Source organism: Rousettus aegyptiacus, unplaced genomic scaffold (genome assembly GCF_014176215.1).
Source record: "Rousettus aegyptiacus isolate mRouAeg1 unplaced genomic scaffold, mRouAeg1.p scaffold_m13_p_2, whole genome shotgun sequence".
Lineage (NCBI taxonomy): Eukaryota > Metazoa > Chordata > Mammalia > Chiroptera > Pteropodidae > Rousettus > Rousettus aegyptiacus.
In genome coordinates this window covers 2,633,178-2,652,698 of record NW_023416295.1, presented here as the reverse complement: position 1 = coordinate 2,652,698, position 19,521 = coordinate 2,633,178, and the positions used below count along the sequence as shown (strand labels likewise).

The following is a 19,521-nucleotide window of genomic DNA, read 5'->3' as shown; positions in this document are numbered from 1 at the left end:
CAAGATAATTTTTCCCTTTATTTCTAACATCCCTTCACTTTTGTCACCTCATTTCTGAGTTTTTCTATTTCTGTTTTACACAGTCTCGCATATCTTCCGTAATTCTATTCACGTGCACTCGCTTGGTTAGGAAGAGTAAGTTCTAGTATGTCTGCTTGTTGGGCATGCCTCTTCGTGCTGTTAATTTGTTTCTCATTTTTTCTTTTTCACAGGAACTTTGCATAGATTTGACCTTGAACTTTTCCATTGCTGAAATTTCTATGAGTGGATATGCTTATATTTCTAGAAGATAATTTGGTTCAGGGTAGCTTTTAAAATTCCATAGAGCCTGTCTTCTGTTGTCTTTACGTATGCTGGAAGTTTGGTGGCTTACTTTTCGAAGACGCGCTGGTTCTGCCCCCACCCTCAATTTTTTCTGGAACTTTTTTTCCACTTTTATCTCTATGGTCTTCGTCCTGTTCAATTGTAATTGTGTTCCCAAGAGTTTCTTCTCTGGACAGGGCCCTGCCTTGGAAGGGAGCTGAGGCAGGTCACTTTTAAGAGCGGACAGAGGTGAGACTGCTCTAGCCCCTGCCTACGTTCTCATCTTAACCCTTCGCACTCGTCTGTTACTGAAATGGGCCAAAGCCCTCCTGGCTCCTGTCACAGTCATGACCTCGGCCTGCTGCACTTTCCAGGGAGTGCTTGCTGGTTCTTTTGGGGTCCTGTCTGTGTCCCCAGTGGCTTACACTTTGGGGTGTGAGGGGAAACCTTGTCATTGAGTTTAGGTGCAGATGTCCACAGGTCTTTGTCAATCTAGTTGTTCTGTTTTGGTGAGGGGACTTGGGAAGACCCGCTGCCATCTTTCAAACTAAGGATCTTAACTGGAAAAAAACGGACAGACTAAAGGGAGACAGCCCTTGTGGCAATGCGACTCATTTCGTGAGACCGGGTCAGTTTCATCTGAGGTCACTCTGAGGCGGCTGACCCCATTCAGTTTGACTTTAGGCATCGTAGAGATGCTTCCTTGAAACTGATGGAGAGATCACGGAAAACGTCCAAGATGATAATAAATTAATAAGAAGATGAGAAATAGGTTCGTTAAATTTTTTTGAGACTCTACGATGTGCCAGGCTTAACACTAAGCACTAGGAATTCGGTCATGAGCAAAACAGGCATGATATGGAAGGAGACTGCAGACCGGGAGATCTCAACAACAGGGAAAGAAATGAGGTTCTGCTAAAAATGTTACTTTTCGCATTAACAGAATCGATAGAACGTAATGAAGGGATTCCAGAAGAAAACCTTATATGGCTTGAACGAGAAACACATAAAATGAATAGAAACCCGACACACGTTCCAATCTATGTTCTGGTAAAACTCTTACATTTTTAGGAAATATGAGGACTCCTCTGAGTCCCAAAGAAGGAAACGTGGCTATCTCTCAAAGGGATTAAAGTAATCATTTTTTTTTTTGGATCAAAGGAAGATGTGAGCCTTCTTGTTGCCAGAGGCCCAGACTGGGTCAATGTAAACACAGGAATGAACAGGACAGAAATGGGTGACCATACCATAAAAAAAAAAAAAAAAAAATCCAAAAACGGAGAATCCACGCAGCCGCATTTACCCAGGACAGCTTCCAGCGGAGCGGCGGGGGGCGGAGGGGGGAGGCTCTTCCTAGAAGGACAGCACCCGATAAGCACAGAAGTGGGCAGAAGCAGATCACCCCCGTTTCGCCACCAGCGTCCCAACGATCGCTGCAGGCGAGCGTCACCCGCGGATGCGACGGCCTCCGAGATGCTAGGGAAAGAATCGCCTGAGCCTCTAAACGTAGCCCGCCCCCCGATTATCCTTTCGTTGCAAAGGGGAAGACGAAGCTCCACAAGGGCGAGATCTGGGCAACGGCACCTTTGCCAGTGACGGGACCGGGTGGCATCGCGTGGTCCCAGTGTGGGGTGCCGAGAAATGACGCACGGCGCCCACGTAGCTCTCCTGTCAAAAAAGTTTCGCCTGGATCGAGGCCTGAGAAAACCATCAAGCCAGTCCAGATGAAAGACAGTCTGTAAAATGGCCCAGATCGCTTGAAAATGTCAGTATCGTGAAACACTGAAAAATGCTGGAAATTGTCCTGATTAAAGGAATGCAAGGAGCCTAAAAAGATATGACCGGCACACCTATGGTCCTTGATTGGCTTTTGGATTGACAAAGAAGACCAGTTATAAAGGGCATTATTAGGAGTATTGGGAAAACTGATTACTAACTAGAGTTTAGCTAATAGCACCGCATGAACGTTGAATTCTGAGCATGGTTACCCCTTTGTGGCCACGCGGAGAATGTCCTGGTCCTTTGCAGATGCACGAAAGTGAAACCGATATTTGCTAGGGCGGTGACACTATGGAGGATTTTAAGCTTTAAACGTGCTCTCGGGGCATCGTGTTGTTTTTTAAAAACTAAGAGAAAAACATTAATTGAAGACGGTGACAGCAAATGTCCCCGCCACCTTCCTCCCAGCTACGTCTGTGGTGGCCCCACCGGGAAGGAGCCCCTCCCAGGAGGACCGGGCTGTGGACGTATGAGGGGGGCTTCCTAGGCGTTCTGTTTAAACCCGAAAGCACGAACAGGGTCCATGTCCTCATTCCAGCTAAGGCTAGGAGCCTTGCTGGCGGGGCCACAAACCTGCCTCTCCCACATGTGGGGACAGACCTGCTCCCGTTAGGCTGCAGCCCAAGGCGAACTCAAATCAATTCGATCCAACCAACGCTTACTACGAGCCGCTGCGGGCCAGGTTTTGGACTGGATGAAAAACACGAATGGAACATACCTCCAGCTGCCGGGACCTCAAAACCCAAGGGGTGACAGACACATTGCCATATACGTGCATTATTCCTGGCGTACTTTACCAATGTAATCAGAGAGGTTGACCTTCAGCGCCTGGATCAGGAGCCCTTCCTCCACCAGCTCCTTGTACAGAGATTCGATGGTCCTGGGGGCAGAGCACACCGTCCTTCTGTGAGCGCGCGCGGGCTCAGCGGCCTTTCTGGTGATCGCCCCATGTGCAGAGAGCTGCAACCAGAACCTCTACCTTAGAGCGCATTTGTATGCATGCAGATACATGGATTTTTGAGGCGTTTCTACAATTTGGGGATGAGTGAGGCTTTTTAAAAACAATACTCTCACTCATCCATGTGTACGTCTGATGTTTCCCATTAATAAGAATTACACCTTTGGGCATTCGGGACCAGCTCTAACTCCCGCAGTCTGCCTTTCATCAGTCTTCATGATGCCGCAAATATGAATTAGAAATTACTCAATAATAGTAACACAGTGGGCCCATAATTATATATTCCGTTAGCATCTGCCAGCCATAGGAGATCATTAATCCTTCACGAAATTGATGTTTCCTTTTAAGCCAATAGCATAATAGCTTAAAAGAAATATCTATGAAGAACAAAGCCTTATAGGGGAAACAGTTCTAGTATGAAATACAAAACGTTTAACGCTGTGAGTGTGATGATTTTTTTTGGAGGATGTTATACTTTTCCATAGTGTGTACAGATGTCAAAACCACTTCTCTAAGAGGCCTTGGGCACAGGGCCAGCACACGGGTAATTTATACTAATTGAGGAAAAAAATGGAGAAACTGGCCCACTTGATGAATGAAACTCCCAATGAAATTATCTGGGGCTTGGCTTGCAGGAACTCAGAGAGGTCAGGTTCAAATAATTTTGGCATAATCCCTCGAGACGTTTTTGTCTTTTCCCTTTTCTTTTCGAGGGGCTTTATTCTTTGGTCCTACCTGATTGACACTGAAGAATTGGAAAATAACTATATTTAAATAGCTCTTTGGATATTCTATGATCTCGGTTAGTGTGATTAAAACAGACTCAGGAATATTGGTTAAATTCAAGCCAAATGCCATTGGGATAAATGTTAATTCAATGACGTCAGTTTTAGATTGACTGGAATTTAATTCCAGTATTTAAAATAGCGAATTCTCTGCCGAGGATAAAAAAGGTTTTAGTTGTAAGGAATTTGAGATCACAGCACCTGACCTGTATCAAAGAAATAGCGACCATAGTGTTTTAGCTTGAATACTGATTTACTATAAACATATACTATATACTTAAACTATTAACATAAAGTTGAAAAAGACTTGTAAAACAGTCAAAACAATATAGTAAGAAGCCCAAACAGAAACCTGTGTTTGGATCTTTCTGGTGAAATACATTTTTGTTATGGAATATAACACTTTTAGCTTTAAAACTACCTTCAACTGTGATAAAAATACTGGCAGTTAAAGGTTCATTTTAACTTGCTAGAGAAGCAGAAGTCACCTTCTGGTGTCTTAGCAGAACTAGCCCTAGTCTTGTGACTCAGGGTCTTTACGATTAAAATGACAAGTCTTCCAGGAATGAGATGACCAGGTATTTCTGTGCTTCGGGGCATAAAAGTGAGTAAAATATGCTGGTCCGCCTTCGTATCATCCGAGAACTGCGTGCAGCCCATTTACAACAGCTCACTTGCAAGGCCGCACACGCCGAGAACATACTCAGTGTCTCGCGGACGTCGTCCAAAAGCCGCACGTGTATCACTGGTGTGGTTAAAGCAGCATCTTACTCAGTAGAGCGACACTTTAAACACCAGCAAATGCAAGGGGGTGGTTTTAACTTCACGGCTGGGTCACACGGGTAGACTTGGCTTTAGCTCTGGTCTGTCATCGGATAAGGCACTTCGTGTGACCTTCTCTACATGAAAGACTACTCGGTTTTGGGACTTAATGTAAGAGCAAAGAAAAAAAGCGGCCCTTCAAAGCTACTAAAAGTCACCTGGAGCCCTGTAGCATGCGTGGGCTGGGCCCTCCGCAGGGGAGGAGACTAAGATGCTCCCAGCTTCCCAAAAGTCAGTGTCCACAGCAGGTGGATGCTCGCCTCCCCGGAAACAGGACACCTGCCAGGCCCCTCTGAGGCCGTGAGCCACAGCATCTCAATCTAGATCTTTCCCCAAACAATAGGGGAAACGTGCAGCCCCGCCTCCCTCTAGGACCCCTGCAGGAGCCTTTTCCCTACACAGACAAGGCCCATGCCATACGGGGCTGTCTTTCCAGGGGCTGCTGGCCCGGCTCCAGGCACGCGTCCGTGCTCTGGGGTGCTCTGGGGTGCTCTGAGCTCTTCCCTCGTGAACAACTCTCTGCTGGCTTCCTCTCTTGTGGCTCTTCTCCCAGAGTTTGGGAGTGTACCCCTAGAACCAAAGAGGGGCTAGGGGATACCCCAAACCAGGGATGCGAAACCCAAGGGGGAAAAAGCATCCTTCGAAATGATTCCTGGTATCCATTAGGGATTTTAATTAAATTCTCTGAAAACCTATTTATCTCCAGTGTTAAAAACACTAACAGGCCATTTCAGCTTTAACAAATGAGGGTTTTAACTTATTCGTTCCTGAAGTCCAGCTGATGAAGCTCAAGGGCTGGCCAGACCCCTTTGTGAGACTGAACCTCTTCCTTTCCATCACTGGCTTCTAGAAGGGCCTCAGCCGGCCAGCCTGGGCACGGGAAGGGACGGATGGCCTGTCTCTGACCCCCAGGAACTCAGAGCTAGCATTTCCCAACAAGCTGGATTGGGCCGTTGTATCTTTAGAACTCCAGGAGCCTTACAGCTTACAGAAGTCACAGGAGCTCAGACGCAATGGGGCACGAGGGTGCCACCAGGCCCCCAACCCCGTGTGCAGGACGCCACCCTTCCTAGGGGACGGCGAAGACGCCTGGCACTCTCGCCGGACTGGGGCGGCGACACGCTGGGCGGGGCCCGTGACGTGCTGGGCGGGGCCTGACGCGCTGGGAGGGGCCGCGGGCCCGGCTCGGCTCTCCTCGCGGGGCCCTCACGTGCATCACGACAGAACAAGCACCATCCTCACCTGTCGGCCGTCAAGTCCTTATCCTTCCCCTTCTTCCCTTTCTTGCCTTTCTTCTTTTTCTTTGCCTGGAAGAAAATGGAAATATCCAGCCGTTTAGAAAAACTGAGTCATGAAGTGAGCTCTAGACGTCAGCGAGGGGGAGGGGACGTGAACAAAGACTGAGCAGGAGGCGGGCTTCATGAGCGCAGGGACTGGCCCCGAAACCCCGAGGCGCTATGTGGCCATGTCCCTGGGTGGACAGCAAAGGTCGCCGCTGTGAAACACTCACGCGGCCTCGCTCCCGGCAGGCCCCGAGCATCCGGGGGCGCCGTGGAGGAGGAGGGTGTCCCGTACGCGGCCACCAGGCTGCCTGTGTCCTCGGCACCCGGTCACCTCTGCTTTAGCAGCCAGCTCCGAATCTTTTAAACACTGCCGACTGCGTCGCCATTCTGTTTAAACCATCCATTGCCCACTGGACAAACTGAAACTCGGAGCAGCATGTGAACAGCCTGGTCTCTGTCTTCCTGTCCCCGCCCATCTTCTCTCTCAGGCCTCCTCAGGGGACGCACCGTCCTTGTCGCCCGGGGCTGACCACCGGGCCCTTTCCTAACTCTCCACTCTGTCCCTCCTCCGTGTCCACTTCCTCATTCCTTTGTTCATTATTTTCGTTGCAGCCTAATGTGTGTAAAGTCTATCCACGTGCAGACTGATTAACCTCTACATCTGATCCGTACACGTGACCACCACGCAGTCAGAGCAGAGCGCGCGTTCCCGCGGCCGCCCGGCCCCTCTCCGGCTGTGCTGCGTCCCGGTCTGCAGGGCGCCCTTGACTCCGCGGGCATCGGACTGCCTGCTCTCGCCCATGGAACCACGTGCCGTCTCCTCTCTACCTCCGGCTTCTTTCAACCGGCCTCACGGTTGCAAACTTCACATCATGTGGTGGCACGTAGCTATCCTTCACAAACACGGTTCGATTTTTAAAAAATTTCTGATGACGATAGATGCACATGCAGCTGCGAGAAGTGGCCCCGAGCGATCCATGCACGCCTTGCCAGGCAGCGCCCGGTGGTGACAGACATCTTGCAGAACGGTCTCAGGAGATGGCCACCAGGCTGTCGGCATGGACGCTGGCAACGCGGAGCATGTCTGCCGCCACGGGGTCCCTCGGGCCCGTTCTCAGTCACGCTCGCTTCCCCGCCACCACCACCCCATCCCCAACCCCCGGAAGCCACTGATCCGTTCTCCATTTCTCTAATTTTGTCCTTTCAGGAATGTCGCATCAACAGAATCAGACAGTATGTAACTTTTTTGCTCTTCACACATCATAATTCTCAGGCTATTCGTCCGGGATGTTTTATGCATCCATGGTTCATGCCTTTTGATTGCGGTTTACAGTTGTTGGCTATTACGAATTGACTAAAGTGCTATAAACTTGTATATGTGCGTAAATCTTTAATTCTTTGGAATAAATGCTCATGAGTGCAATTTCTGGTAACTGAATGCTTGTTTTTTAAGAAATGCCAGGCATTTTGCAAAGTGGTTATATCACTTTGTTTCCACCAATGAATGACACGTAAGTGATCCAGTTTCTTCCATCCACTGGCAAATCCACCTGGCCCGTTTCTGGGCTCCGTGTTCTGTCCTACTGACCCCGGTGTCGGCCCCTCGACCAACAGCGCAGTCTTGATTACTGCAGCCATAAAATGTGCTCTGGAATCAGGTACATGGATCCTTCTCACTTTATTCCTCTTTTTAAAAATTAGTGTAGTTATTCTACTTCCATCGTTTTCCTGTATAAATTTTAGTATAATCTTGTCTATGCCTATCAACTCTCTTTCTGGGATTTTGGTAAAATTGTGTTAAATTTGTATATCAGTGTGGAGATAATTGGCATTTTTACTACATTTTGTCTTCTAATCCATGAACATGGTATGTCTATCTATTTAGATCTTCTTTTATTTCTTTCATCAGTACTGTGTAGTTATAGCATACAAATCCCACACATATTTTGTTAGATTTATACCTAAGTATTTCATTTTTGGATAATTTTAAATGGCTTTATATTTCAAGTTTTGGAGCCCATCTGTTCATTCCTAGTAAATAGAAATACAATTGATTTTTGTATGTTCATCTTGTATTCTATAACCTTGCTGAATGCAGTTATTATTTCTAGGAGTTCCTTTATCGATTCCTTGAAATTTTCTAAATAGACAATCATGTCACCTGCAAATGAAACATTCGGTAGGATTCTCTAGTTAAACCAAATGGGCTTGAACATTCTGTTTGGGAGTTGTTTTAATGACAAATTCAATTTCCTTAATAGCTCCGGGGCTAGTCAAATCATCTATTTCAAATTAGGGGAGTTGTGGTAGTTTATGTTTTTGAAGGAAGTGGCCCCTTTTGTGTAAATCGTCAAATTACATGAGCGGAGTTGCTGGCGGCGGTCCCTCATTGTTCTCGTGGGGTTTGTTTTAGTTGCGGTCTTCTGTTTCCTTCCCGATAGTGATCATTCGTGTCTTCGCTCTTTTTTGTCAGTTTTACGAGCGGTTTATCAATTCTGATTATCTTCAAAGAGCCAGCTCAGTTTCGTTTATTTTCTCCATTGTTTTTTTAATTTTCAGTATGACTGATTTCTGCTTTATTTTCATTATTCCCTTCTTTCTGGTCACTTTGTTTTCTTTGCTCTTCTAGATCCTCGAGGTGGGAGCTTAGATTATTGACCTGAGACTCTTCCTCTTGACCCGTTGTCGGGGGGCGGGGGGGTCCAGGCGGATTCTGCATGTGGTCTCCACTGGCGTTGTGGGCGGGAGGGCCTCACTGCCAGTCAGAGGCAGTGCGTCGTTATTCCGTTCTGCTCCTTATGGTCTCCGTTCCTTCTTTGCTGCGGTTTGGATCTCTCGTTGCCCTGTCTTTGAGTTCGACCTGTCTTCTGCTCTGTCCACACTCTCGGTTACCAGTTAGAAGAGTTCTTAATTTCCGACACTGTGTTTTGTGGTAGAATGCTCGTGCGTTTCTTGTAAAATCAGATGCTAAATTTCTGTTTAAATATGGCATTTCCCCCGCATTTATACATGCCAGCGCTCTGGGGAATGCAAAAAGTAGAGTCAGTCAAGATTCTTACCCTCGAGGAGCCTCACGGTTTCTCCAGGAGCTCGGATATCCTGCAAGATTTCGTGTTTACGAGGGAGGATGACCGCACCACCTCGAGAGAGAGCGATGGCCTCGGAGAGGCAGGACCAGTGCTGTCATCGTGGGGATGTCGGCCGATTAATGCATGGCAAACCGATTAACTTGTAATGAGAAATCTAACAGTCAAGGAAAACGGACCCTATAGAATTCCCTCTTATAGAAAAACCGGCGTGAAACTACGGCGACTCATCAGAAGGCTGCCCGGTGAGCGCGGAAGCAGCGAAGGAGGCGGCTGTTCGCCGCGGCTCGTTACTGACACCATGCTTGTGACATCGCGGTTGGTGCTTCAGACCGGCCGGCTATAAATCCGAGGTTCCCAGGACACCCTGCTCGGGTTCCATTAATTCGTTAGAATGGCTCGCAAAGCTCTGGGAAGCACTTACTTACGTTTATCGAAGGATATTACAGAGGATGCAGACAAAGGGTCTGACGGAGAGGTGCACAGGGCGAGGTCTGGGAGGGTCGTGAGTGCGGGGGGGCCCTGAGCCTGTGAAGTCGGGGTGTGTCGTCCTCTTGGTATGTGGATGTGTTCACCAACCATCCCGGAAACTCTCTGAACCCCACACGCCGTTGGGGTTTTTTACGGGGGCTTCCTCACACAGGCACGGTCAACTGTATACTCCATTTCCAGCCTGTCTCCCTTCTCTCGAGAATAGGGGTGGGACTAAAACCTCCAGGCTTCTAATTACAGCTTGGCCTTCCTGACGACCCCTGCCCCTCCTGGGCCTCAGAGTACCCCAGAGTCACCTCATCGGAGCAGTAAGCACTCCAGGTGCTCCTACCCCTTAGAAATTGACAGGTGCTCTGAGCCAGGACTTGGGGGCTGAGACCCGTATGTATATTTTGCATTATCCCACAGGCCCTAGTAAGTAAACTTTGAATACTAGGATCCAACTGGCTTCTCTAAACCGCTGTGAGATGGACTGATGGCAATTTAAAATTCAATTCTTCCAATAACCTCCCTTCCCCCCAAAGAACTTGCTTATTGTCGTTGGTCCCCCCCAACAGGCCGACCTACAGGGGAGCCGGGTGGGCACTGGGAGCCCATGGGCTGGCTCCCCTCGTCATCCTCACCCCGTGGGAGGAGTTTGGGTGGCAGGACTCTGCAGCGAGCACGGCTCGGGGAGGTGACTCTCAGGCTGTTGAATTTATCCCACTCCTGAGCCCTCGGCCCTGAGGGCTCACGGTGACAGGAGGCAGAGTCAGGGAAGGCAGGCCTGTCCCCCCCCAGCTCCCCTGACGTGCCCTGTGGGCGGGCGCGGCCGCTCTTTGCGCCTGGATCCGCCCTGGGCCTCCCTCCGCGCGCTCATTCACTACTCACTTTTTTACCTCCTTTCTTCTTTCCCGTTTTGGCCAGAAGTTCCTTTTCTCTGTTCACGGCTAGTTTTAAGTTTTTCAGTTCCTGTCTCATCAACTCATCAACCTAGGTGAATACAAAACATACCTCTTTTAAGTGACTTTGCATTCCCTGCGTTTTTTCCTTGTGACGTTTAAAAATAGCTTAGATTCTGGGTAGGGAAAAAAGAGGGAATCGCGAAAACGGGCAGCGGCCGCAGCGCGCGGCTTGTCCCCCGCGCCCCGCGCGCTCGGCCCCACCTGCAACCTGATCTCGGATTCCAGCTCTTTCCGCTTTTCCTCTTTGATCAGCTCCGGGTCATAGTCCTGGAGGAAATTCCACGATTCGTCTTTATCCTTCCACATGTCTATGCCCCGGGAGGAGAGAGAAAAGGAAAATAAAAATTTCTTCCAACACCAAGATCGGCGAAAGCGGTTACCACGACACAAAATGCAAGTTTAATTTTCTATCACGTCCCGTGAGATGGAAGTTCGAATAAGGCAGTGGGTGTGACGGGGCCACGTGTCCCCGTCCACTTCCCAAGCGGAAGAAACGCGCTCGTGTGATTTAATGTCTAAAAAGATAAAGACGAAAACCGCTAACGCGAAACCGTCGAAGGAAAAGGTGAGCCACCAACAGTATTCTCCTGTATGACTACAGCCACGTGACGGCAACGCATGAATTGTGGGGTTACACGACTTTACAGCTGTGGGGTGACAGTTTTTGTAATGTGTCTTCTACGACTTTCACGATTCAAATGATTCACCAAAATGCGAGCGATTCCGTCGCCAGTCCGACTCACCGGCCATTTATCCTGGCCCCTACCAAAAGACAAAGCCGGCCTCACGGGTACCCGTGACGTCCCCAGGTCAGCCGCTGTGTTACCGAATTACTTTCTGGATGTTTGCGAAGTCACACATGTTTTCCGCGTCCTTTGTGCCTCGCCCTGGTAGCTAGGAGGACGGTTAGGGAAACGCGCCCTGGGAAGCCCAGTGAGCGCCCCAACGCGGCAGGGCGGCTGCGGGCTCGGGCCCAGGCGGAGGCGGCCCCACCTGCGCCTGGCGGTGGTGACAGCTGGGGCTGGCAGGTGCTGGTGTGAATGAGTGGGATCGAGGGTTGTCGGCCACGGTCTCCCCTACGGGCATGGCATGGGACCCTGAGCCTGGCCCCTGACGCAGCTGACGGAGAAGGAGAGGGGCGGGGCGTAAACTGGACAGAGACGACAGTCACAGGCAGAAACCTCCGTCAGGGGGTACAGAGAGCAAGAGGCGCCAACCATGCAGACAGGAGACGAGAAGGCGCGGGAGAGTCAGGCAGGCGAGCGGATGAGAGATGAGGGGGAGTCTGGGTAAGTCACAGAGGACGGGGGGCAGCAGGAGAGCTGAGGAATGACAGGGCTGGGGACCAGGAGAAGCTGCAGATCCTGGAGAGAAAGAGCTGAACGGCACAGAGATGTGACACGCAGCCGGCGACGGGCAGGGTGACCGCCGCGGGGCTCCGGCTGGCCGCCCCGGCGCAGGGCCCACAGCGTGGGGTCAGGTGGAGCCTCCGCTCTCACCCCGAGGGGACAGGGACCACGCGGGGCATCCGACACCCAGAAACAACCGCGCCGGAAGAGCAGACATGTCAGCAAGGTGGAAGACCAACGCCGAGGCAGCGAGCGCCCCCGAGCGCAGGCCGGGCCGGGGCCCCGCAGCACAGGGTGCCGCAGGAGGACGGGGTGCGGCGACGCATCCCCCGAAAGCGCAGGCCGGGTGAGCGAGCCTGGGCTGAGGCCCCGACACTGCTCCCGGGCGCCGGCGCGGTCACTGCAAGCCGAGTGCCACACTCGGGTCGGGCGGCCCCCTCACTTCCCCTGGGACCGCCAGCTCAGCAGCAGGGCCAGAGGGGGCACAGCCTGCCTGGACTTCAGGGCCAGTGAGGACCCAGGCTCAGAGGCCTCCCGGCCGCCGGCTGCGGGCATGGCCTCGGCCAGGAAGACGTTCTCGGGGGCTCGTCACCCAGACAGGGCAGGCGGCGGGGCTCGGGAAGGCTGACGCGGCCGTGTGCGGCAGCAGCGGGCATGCGGGAAGCGGCTGGGAAGCCAGGGCCAAATTTTTATTTCAAATAATCCTTCCCGCGAGTGGGTGCCAGCCAGAGGCCCCCACCCCCCACGTATCAGCCGGGGCGTGAAAACCCTTCATTGCCTAAATCGTCTGCATCATCCCACAGGTGGGAAAATTGCCGTCAGTCCTAAGGATTTGAGTTCGTTCTTTGCCCAGATCCCGCAGAAGGTGAATCTCTGGTTAGCGAGTCAGGGGCGGGCACGCCAAAGGCTCAGTTAATTAATGCTTTTTTTCTAGGGCATTTGCAAAAATGTGCAAATTGTGGGAAACTTTGAAATGTAGAAGTAGTACGCTTTTTTAAAAAACATGTTTAAAATTGTAAGCTTTCCCCCCCTGGAAGTTTTGAATGTGCACTATTTATGAATAGTAAATGTACTATTAGCTCATAAGGGCTCCTTCCGAACGGAGGCCCCCTTGGGCGATGGCTACCTCTTCTCACACAGCGAACACACCTGTTTCATTTAGTTCAAAGCGAAATGGCTCTAGGTTGCTCGGGAGATGCACCCAGACCGGAAGCGGCGCCTGTGATAACGAAGGGACAGGGACCGCCCCGCGTGAGGGAAGCCGAGCTGCGGTGCCTGAGGGGCAGGTGGCGGCCCGCCCCGACGCCCCGACGCCGGCCGCGGATTTCTCAAACGGAGCGGTGCCAGCCGCACCTCCGGCCCGTTCACACGACTTTGCCGTCCTCCGAGACCTCGCTCTTCACGGGACACTTCTGCACACAGCACTTCTCAATCCCTTCAAGAATTTCATGGCCGCTTATAAATGCAGGAAGCTATTCATGGTCCTCCGGGGGCAGGCCCTGCCCCCTCCCCTCCAGCAGAGAATGAGCTCCCCCCCACCCCCCACCTGTGACAAGCGCTTTCACACGTGGGCGGGTGGAGGGGGGGTGTGTGTGACAAGGGACAGGGGCTTAACCTCAGCGATTAAAATGCTAATGTTTTATTTGAAAGCGAAAACCTTTGATTTTTAAGAAAAGAGGTCTAAGAGGAAGACATTGAATTTCTTTAAGGTACCAAAGACCCGGCAGATAACTCACTCATGAAATGCCACAAGGTCCAACCAGGGAAAGGACACCTCATGTGTCCTGCTCCCAACGGACCACCGTGTGGCTTGTTTTTTGTTTTTTGTTTTAGCCTTAAAGGAAACAGACATTACACAAAGGGTGCGGAGAGTCTCAGGAGATTTTCCGGCGGTGGGAGGCGGGGTGGGTGGTGGCGCCGGTTGTTAGACTTGGGTTCCCATGGGAACATCAGATTTCCCCCAAATTAATTATTGCTTTTATCAAAATAATGCATGCACATTACACTCAGAGGATGTTAAAAGATTTTCATGAAACCGTCTGCCTTCCGTGCCAACGCCCGAGGACTCTCATCCCATGCCTCATTCATTCATTACGAAATGCTCTGTGGAAATTCGGACGTATTCATAAACCTGACTCATTCACACACTATCTAATACATGAACCCTTGATCCAGAAGTTGTTGAGTTCATGACTTTATGGAACCCGACCGTGGGCCAGGCACTGCTCCCCGAGGGACTGGGAGCAGAAGGCCCCCCCGGGCCTGGAGTCCCGCCGGGAAGACAGAGACACACGGAGAAGTCACAGGGATGGAAGCAGAGTGGGGCCAGGGGTGGCGCATGGGCTCAGGTGGGGGACGCTCGTCCCAGGTGCATCTTGGGACACGCGCCGCGGGCTCGGGGGACAGGCGGCGGTGTCCGCGTGACGGGCGCGTGGGGCGGGAGCACCCGGCCCGCCAGAGCGGGGTGAGGCCGCCGGGCTCACGTGCCCTCCGAGCTGCCTCTCCGTCCTCCTCCTGGCCCGGCCCCGCGGAGACTCCCAGGTTTAGCGCCTGCCTTTCTTCCTTTCTCCTTTGTTTTCTCCACATAGCGACATCGGAGGGGGAGGGAGCCTTCCTCGCCCCGGGGAACGGGCACCTGGGGGGAGCGTAGGACAATACCTAGATGCGCGTGGCGCCCAAATCCCCTTCTCGGGACGTCCCGGGGCGCGGGCGCCACAAAACGAGGCCGTGACAAGAAAACGACGGAGCGGCACGTGGTCAGGAGGGGCTGACGGGCGCCCAGGGGCGTCTTCAGAAGAAAGGGGGCCGCGGAAGGGTCCGGCGCGTCCGAAGGCGTGGAGAACCGGCCAGCGACCGAGGCGCAGGTCCGCAGCGCACGAGGGCGGCCGCGCGGGCCAGAGACGACGCAGTGCACCGTGGCGTCTTCACGCCGAGCTTCGCCGCAGATGCACGCTGGAGCGCTGGTGGCCCCCGGGCCAGGCCTGGGGCCCCGCCGCGTGCATCGTGCAACCCGCAGCCGGGCCCCCGGGGGCTGCCGCCGCCAGCCTAGCTCCCTCGAGCCGCCCGGCCCGGCGCAAGCACGCCCACGGCCCGCGTCGGGCCAGCGCCGCGCCTGGCTCGCTGGAGACAGTCGATGGCTGTCGGATGAATGTGTGAGCAGAGGGTGTTTTGACAGCGGTTGCTCTGCACTGCGGCTGGCCGAGGAGCCGAACCCCCGCACCTGCGGACGGGGCGCCGGAGATGCTCGCCTGTGCTGGCTGCTGCGAGCTCGAGGCGGGCGTGGTGGGCACGAAGCCTCGCACGTCTCGGGCGCCCGATAAATGTAGAATTCCCCCTTCCGCCCCCTTCCCCCCAGTTAAAGCCGTCGCCGCACGCTGGATGCCACTGTCCCCTCTGCTCCTCCCTCAGTGGGGCGTCTCGCGCAGAGCGGGAGGCCGTCGCCAGCGGCGTGTGGGCGTCTGGGTGGCGCGGGGACATTCTTGCTTTGTGCGACGAGCGCAGTGACCCGTAGTGACACCCGTGCTGAGGATGAGGCTCAGTTCACTGGGTGAAACCGCGCGTCAAATTAAAACACATGCGCCCCGTGAATAGCGGGGCCGGCGCCGGCCGGGTCAGACGGGAGCCGGGGAGGAGGCCCTCCCACCCCGGGGCTCGGAAACCCCCCGGAGTCTCGGGAGTTCCCAAACGGCGCTAGCAAGTGGGCTCAGCGAGGCCGTTCTGTGCTGGGGTCGTCCGGAGGGGGAGCGGGACCCACGGGATCCAGGAGATCGTCGTGGGAGTGCCTGAAAGGCCGGTCTGCACGTGGGCCCGAAAGGCCAGACTGTGGCTGCGCTCACTGCGTGGGCGGCGGACGGAAGGGCCTCGGGCCGACAGGTGAAACCCCGCCGTGCGAACCGTGTGGCCGTCCTCAGCTTCAGGGCCCAGGACCCACCTGCGTCCCGTTCGCCCCTAGCAGGGGACTGTGTGACGTTTCAGCGGCGAGACCCCGGGATGGGGGTTTAGACTGTGCCCCCAGCCTGTTAACAGCTCGGTCTTTTTTTTTTTTTTATACCAAATTATATACCAATTCGTAAGGCACCCAAAGGAACGCGGGTTTTAGCATGGAGGCGGGCAGAGCTGCGCCGTGAGGTGTCTGCGGCCTCGGGAGCGGGCGCTTGGTCCCCCCACCAGAGGCCGGGGCCGCGCCGGGCGGACGGGGGACGCCTCGGTCGGCGCGCGCTCTCCCACACTGACCTTTGTATGTGTTGTTCCCCTCCTCGATCGTGCGCAGGAAAACGCTCGGCGACATCTTCCACCCCTCGTCTTCCTCCTGCGGAAGCGGACGACGCCTCGTTAGTCTCTGGCGTGCTGCCCCTGTCCAGACTCGACTGTAAAAGATGCAGCACCGCGGCTTCTGTCTCTATGGTAACGCGCGGAGACCCTGCCCTGCCCCTCGCCGCCTTCCCGGGCAGGTTCCCCGCTGGCCAGTCTGATGGGGGCGGGGGGTGCGCTGTGTCCGCCCGCCGGGCCACGGATGGTTCCGGAGACCTGGCTGCCCCTGCAGGCTCGTGAGGTGCCCGTGACGCTGGCTCCCTGCCGGTCGCCTCCCTGCAGCACCGCACGCCCTGGGCTGGGTCCCGCCACCTCCCTCGCCACGGTCCGTGACCCTGCTGGATGCTGCCGCTGTCTGTGCCGCTCGGCCACTGGCCGGCTCTCTGCTTGAGCCAACACCTGGCCACTCCTTCCTCCTGCTAGCCTGTCCCCCCACCTCACAGAGGGCCCGCCCGGGACCGTGGTGTTCATAGCACACAGACAGCGAGGCCGGCCGCCCTGCCGACCCGGGGAGAGACCTTGAACCCAGGAACCCCGGGGGGCACAAAGCGACCGCCCCACCTTCCGGGACCCCCAGGGACGCAGAGCCCGCTGCGACGCGGCCCCCTCCACCCAGTCCCCTGGGCTGGCCGCTGCCCATCTGCGCTACCAGGAGACCCAGTCATCCGAGAAGAACCTGCGAGGGAAGCGAGGGAGAGACCGGCGTGGGGCGAAGCATGGCCCTGGAGAAAGGAGATCATTCATGGGCAGAAAGGAGATTTTAAACGGGCCCAGTGTTCTCGGAGGCACTGTTGTGGTCTCCCTTCAGGGCTCACCAAGGACACCTGCATCTTTTGACTTTCTAGTCCGCATGTTACTGACCATCCCTGTTGTTTCTGTTGTGGATACTCGGTTGTCCCTGGCGGGGGTGAGCACACGCCTGCACGGGGGGGCCGGGCGCTCCAGGGAGCGGAGCGGGGGGTGTTTTCGGCAGAGGGGGTGTGTGCGTCTGGGCTGGGCAGGCCACGTTCTGTTCGGACGACGGGAAGTCCCGTGCAGGGCCCTGCAAGGCCGCTGAGCCGTGCTCTTTGGAGCTCGAACTTGGTTTGCGAGCAGGAGCCCGGCGTAATGGATCTGCTTGAGGGGACGTCACTCTGGCCAGAGCGTGGCACAGGCCGGAGGGCAGGCGGGGGTGCCTCTCTGTGACCATCTTCCTTCTTCTGCGGAAAATTCCCTGTACGTCGGAGGCAGGTGTCCCCTCCTCCGTGAGGCTGTTGGGGCTCCCCCGGGTGAGGACCGCTCACGCCTGCTGGCGTCTGCTTCCCTGTACGGGTGACTGGCGGTTCGCGTGCACGTCTTCAGTGCCCCCTTGGGCTGTGGGGCCCCCAAGGAGGAGGGCCCCATCTTGCCGATCATCTGTACCCTCTGTGGAACCAGCCCGCGCCTGGTCCCTAAGTAAGTGTTTAAGGCGTGTAAGAGAAAATGAGATTTATGGCTCTATTTGTACAGCTTTACTTCTATAATAAATATTAGGTTCTCCAGGGGCGCAAAACCTCGTAAGGCCAGATTTGGGGACATCTGATCCCGACAGCAGAGAACGATGGTGAATGCCAGACGCGCTGCGACTTGACGGGGTGCAGCCCCCCGTGAGCTAACGAGACGGGCAGTTCCGGGAGACACCTCTCTGCTGGACGCTGAAGCAGGCTGGGAAGGTTTTGCTTTCTTTCTAAAAGACATATTTCTCCCTTGAAGTTTATTACAGACGAATCCCTTTCCTTGGTTGCTGTTTTAAACATTTAATATTTTGCTCACTTGCACAATTCCATGAGGAGGTTTCCTCACTCTCTTGACTCCAAAGTTACAATTTTCCTGGATCTTCTCCTTGGTGGGGTCGCCCAGGTCCACCGCATTCTGCCACAGGGCCGCCTCGGACGCGTCCCTTTCTGGGGAAACTTCTTGGCCACTCCGCCCATCACTCCCTGCTCCTCCAAGTGGCGAGGGAGTGTCCAAACAGAGGGAGGCCCTTGTCGGGGAGCAGCCTGACCCCCCGGAACTGGGCTGGCCGGCCACGGCCCACAGCCAGTCATGTGAGCTCTCTCCCCACTGGGACAGGAAACACACAGGTGGACGGCCGGTAGGGAGCGTGTTGGGAACGTGGAGCCAGGCCCCACTCGGACTCCTTCGAGACGGAGCTGGACAGGGTGCAGTCCTCGCTGGTCATGGTGAGAACCCCCCGCGCCAGCCCACGCCTGCCGCGCTTCCGGCCGTGCGCCCCCCCACGCAGCCCCCCATGTGCCCCCCCCCGAATGCTCCACCGTGCGCCCCACCATGTGTCCGTGACGGTGACATTATCCCTGATCACAGCCGCTGGGAATCACAACACTCACTCCCATCTCTGTGAGGCAGTGTGAACTTTGGTTCGAAATACCCTGAATAACGTGAGAACGTGGCCGGCAGACCATGGCTCAAAGGTTCGGTGCGATGCCCCTCCCCGTGGTCACAGAGGTGTCTGGGTGACGCCGCAGATGATGACCTTACACTTTGAACTAATCACGCCGTGCGTAGGTACAAGGATCTTTCCAGAAGGATTTAGCACGAAGTTGAGCACGTTACGGCTGAAGTAAATTTAGAGACTCCCCACTATTCGCCCGTGATGGACAGGCCAAACACATTTATAATAGCTCCAAACGGTTTAACGTACGGCTTGAGAAATAACACAGAAACGGAGTCGTAAGAGCGGGGCACGCAGCACTCCTCTTCCGTGTTTTTGTTTCCGAAGCGTCTGTGAGGCCCACACGGCCGATTCGGGGGCGAATGAAACCGCGTCGGCGGCCACCGCCGTGTGGCAAGCGTCCGGCGTTGTCACGAGCTCTCTCCGCCACCACGAAGCGCTCTGAACGGGGGGGCCTCTCCGCCCGCGGCTCCTGATACATCGGAGGGGGTTTAAAACCAAGATCCGGGAGAAAGACCGATTTCCTTCTTTCCTGTTGAATTTTGAGCGTCCCGCATGGATTCGCGATGCAAGCCAGTCCTTTGTCAGACCGACGGTTTGCAAAGACTTTCTCCCCGTTTCTAGCTTGTCTTTTCTCGCGCTCCCCAGGTCTTTGCAGAGCAAAGGGTTTTTATTCGGATGAAGTTGTGTATCGACCTTTCCTTTCCTTTCATGGATTGTGTTTTTGGTGTCAAGTCTGAGAATTCTATGCCTAGCCCTAATCCTGAACATTTTTTCCGTTTTTCGCCACAGGTTCTATACTTTTACATTTAAGTCCATAGTCCATTTTGAGTGAATTTTTACACAAGATATAAAGTTTAGATAGAGGTTCACTACCTTGCCTATGGATGAAAAACTAAGTTTTAGAAGCTCGTCTTTGAAGGTGTTTGTGGTGCTTGGATACTTTCCTTTCTACTAGCTCCAAACCGAAGATCAAAA

At 54.2% G+C, this 19,521-nt stretch overlaps 1 protein-coding gene and 1 long non-coding RNA gene across 3 annotated transcripts in view; one reads left to right on the top strand and one right to left on the bottom strand.

Annotated features, from left to right (window-relative positions):
* The window catches only part of IQCA1 (IQ motif containing with AAA domain 1), a 110,141-nt gene that overhangs the window by 29,075 nt on the left and 61,545 nt on the right, over window positions 1–19,521 (bottom strand). For both annotated transcript variants that reach the window (XM_036236691.1, XM_036236692.1), the window contains exons 9-13: window positions 16,035–16,110; window positions 10,654–10,760; window positions 10,379–10,480; window positions 5,890–5,954; window positions 2,880–2,962 (exon numbers count right to left, since the gene is read on the bottom strand). In XM_036236691.1, the coding sequence (XP_036092584.1) occupies window positions 2,880–2,962; window positions 5,890–5,954; window positions 10,379–10,480; window positions 10,654–10,760; window positions 16,035–16,110 (433 nt within the window). The remainder of the gene's footprint in view (window positions 1–2,879; window positions 2,963–5,889; window positions 5,955–10,378; window positions 10,481–10,653; window positions 10,761–16,034; window positions 16,111–19,521) is intronic.
* LOC107517818 lies at window positions 17,453–18,297 on the top strand. Its single transcript, XR_004955658.1, has 3 exons — window positions 17,453–17,546; window positions 17,625–17,803; window positions 18,204–18,297. It is a non-coding gene; the product is annotated as an uncharacterized LOC107517818 (long non-coding RNA).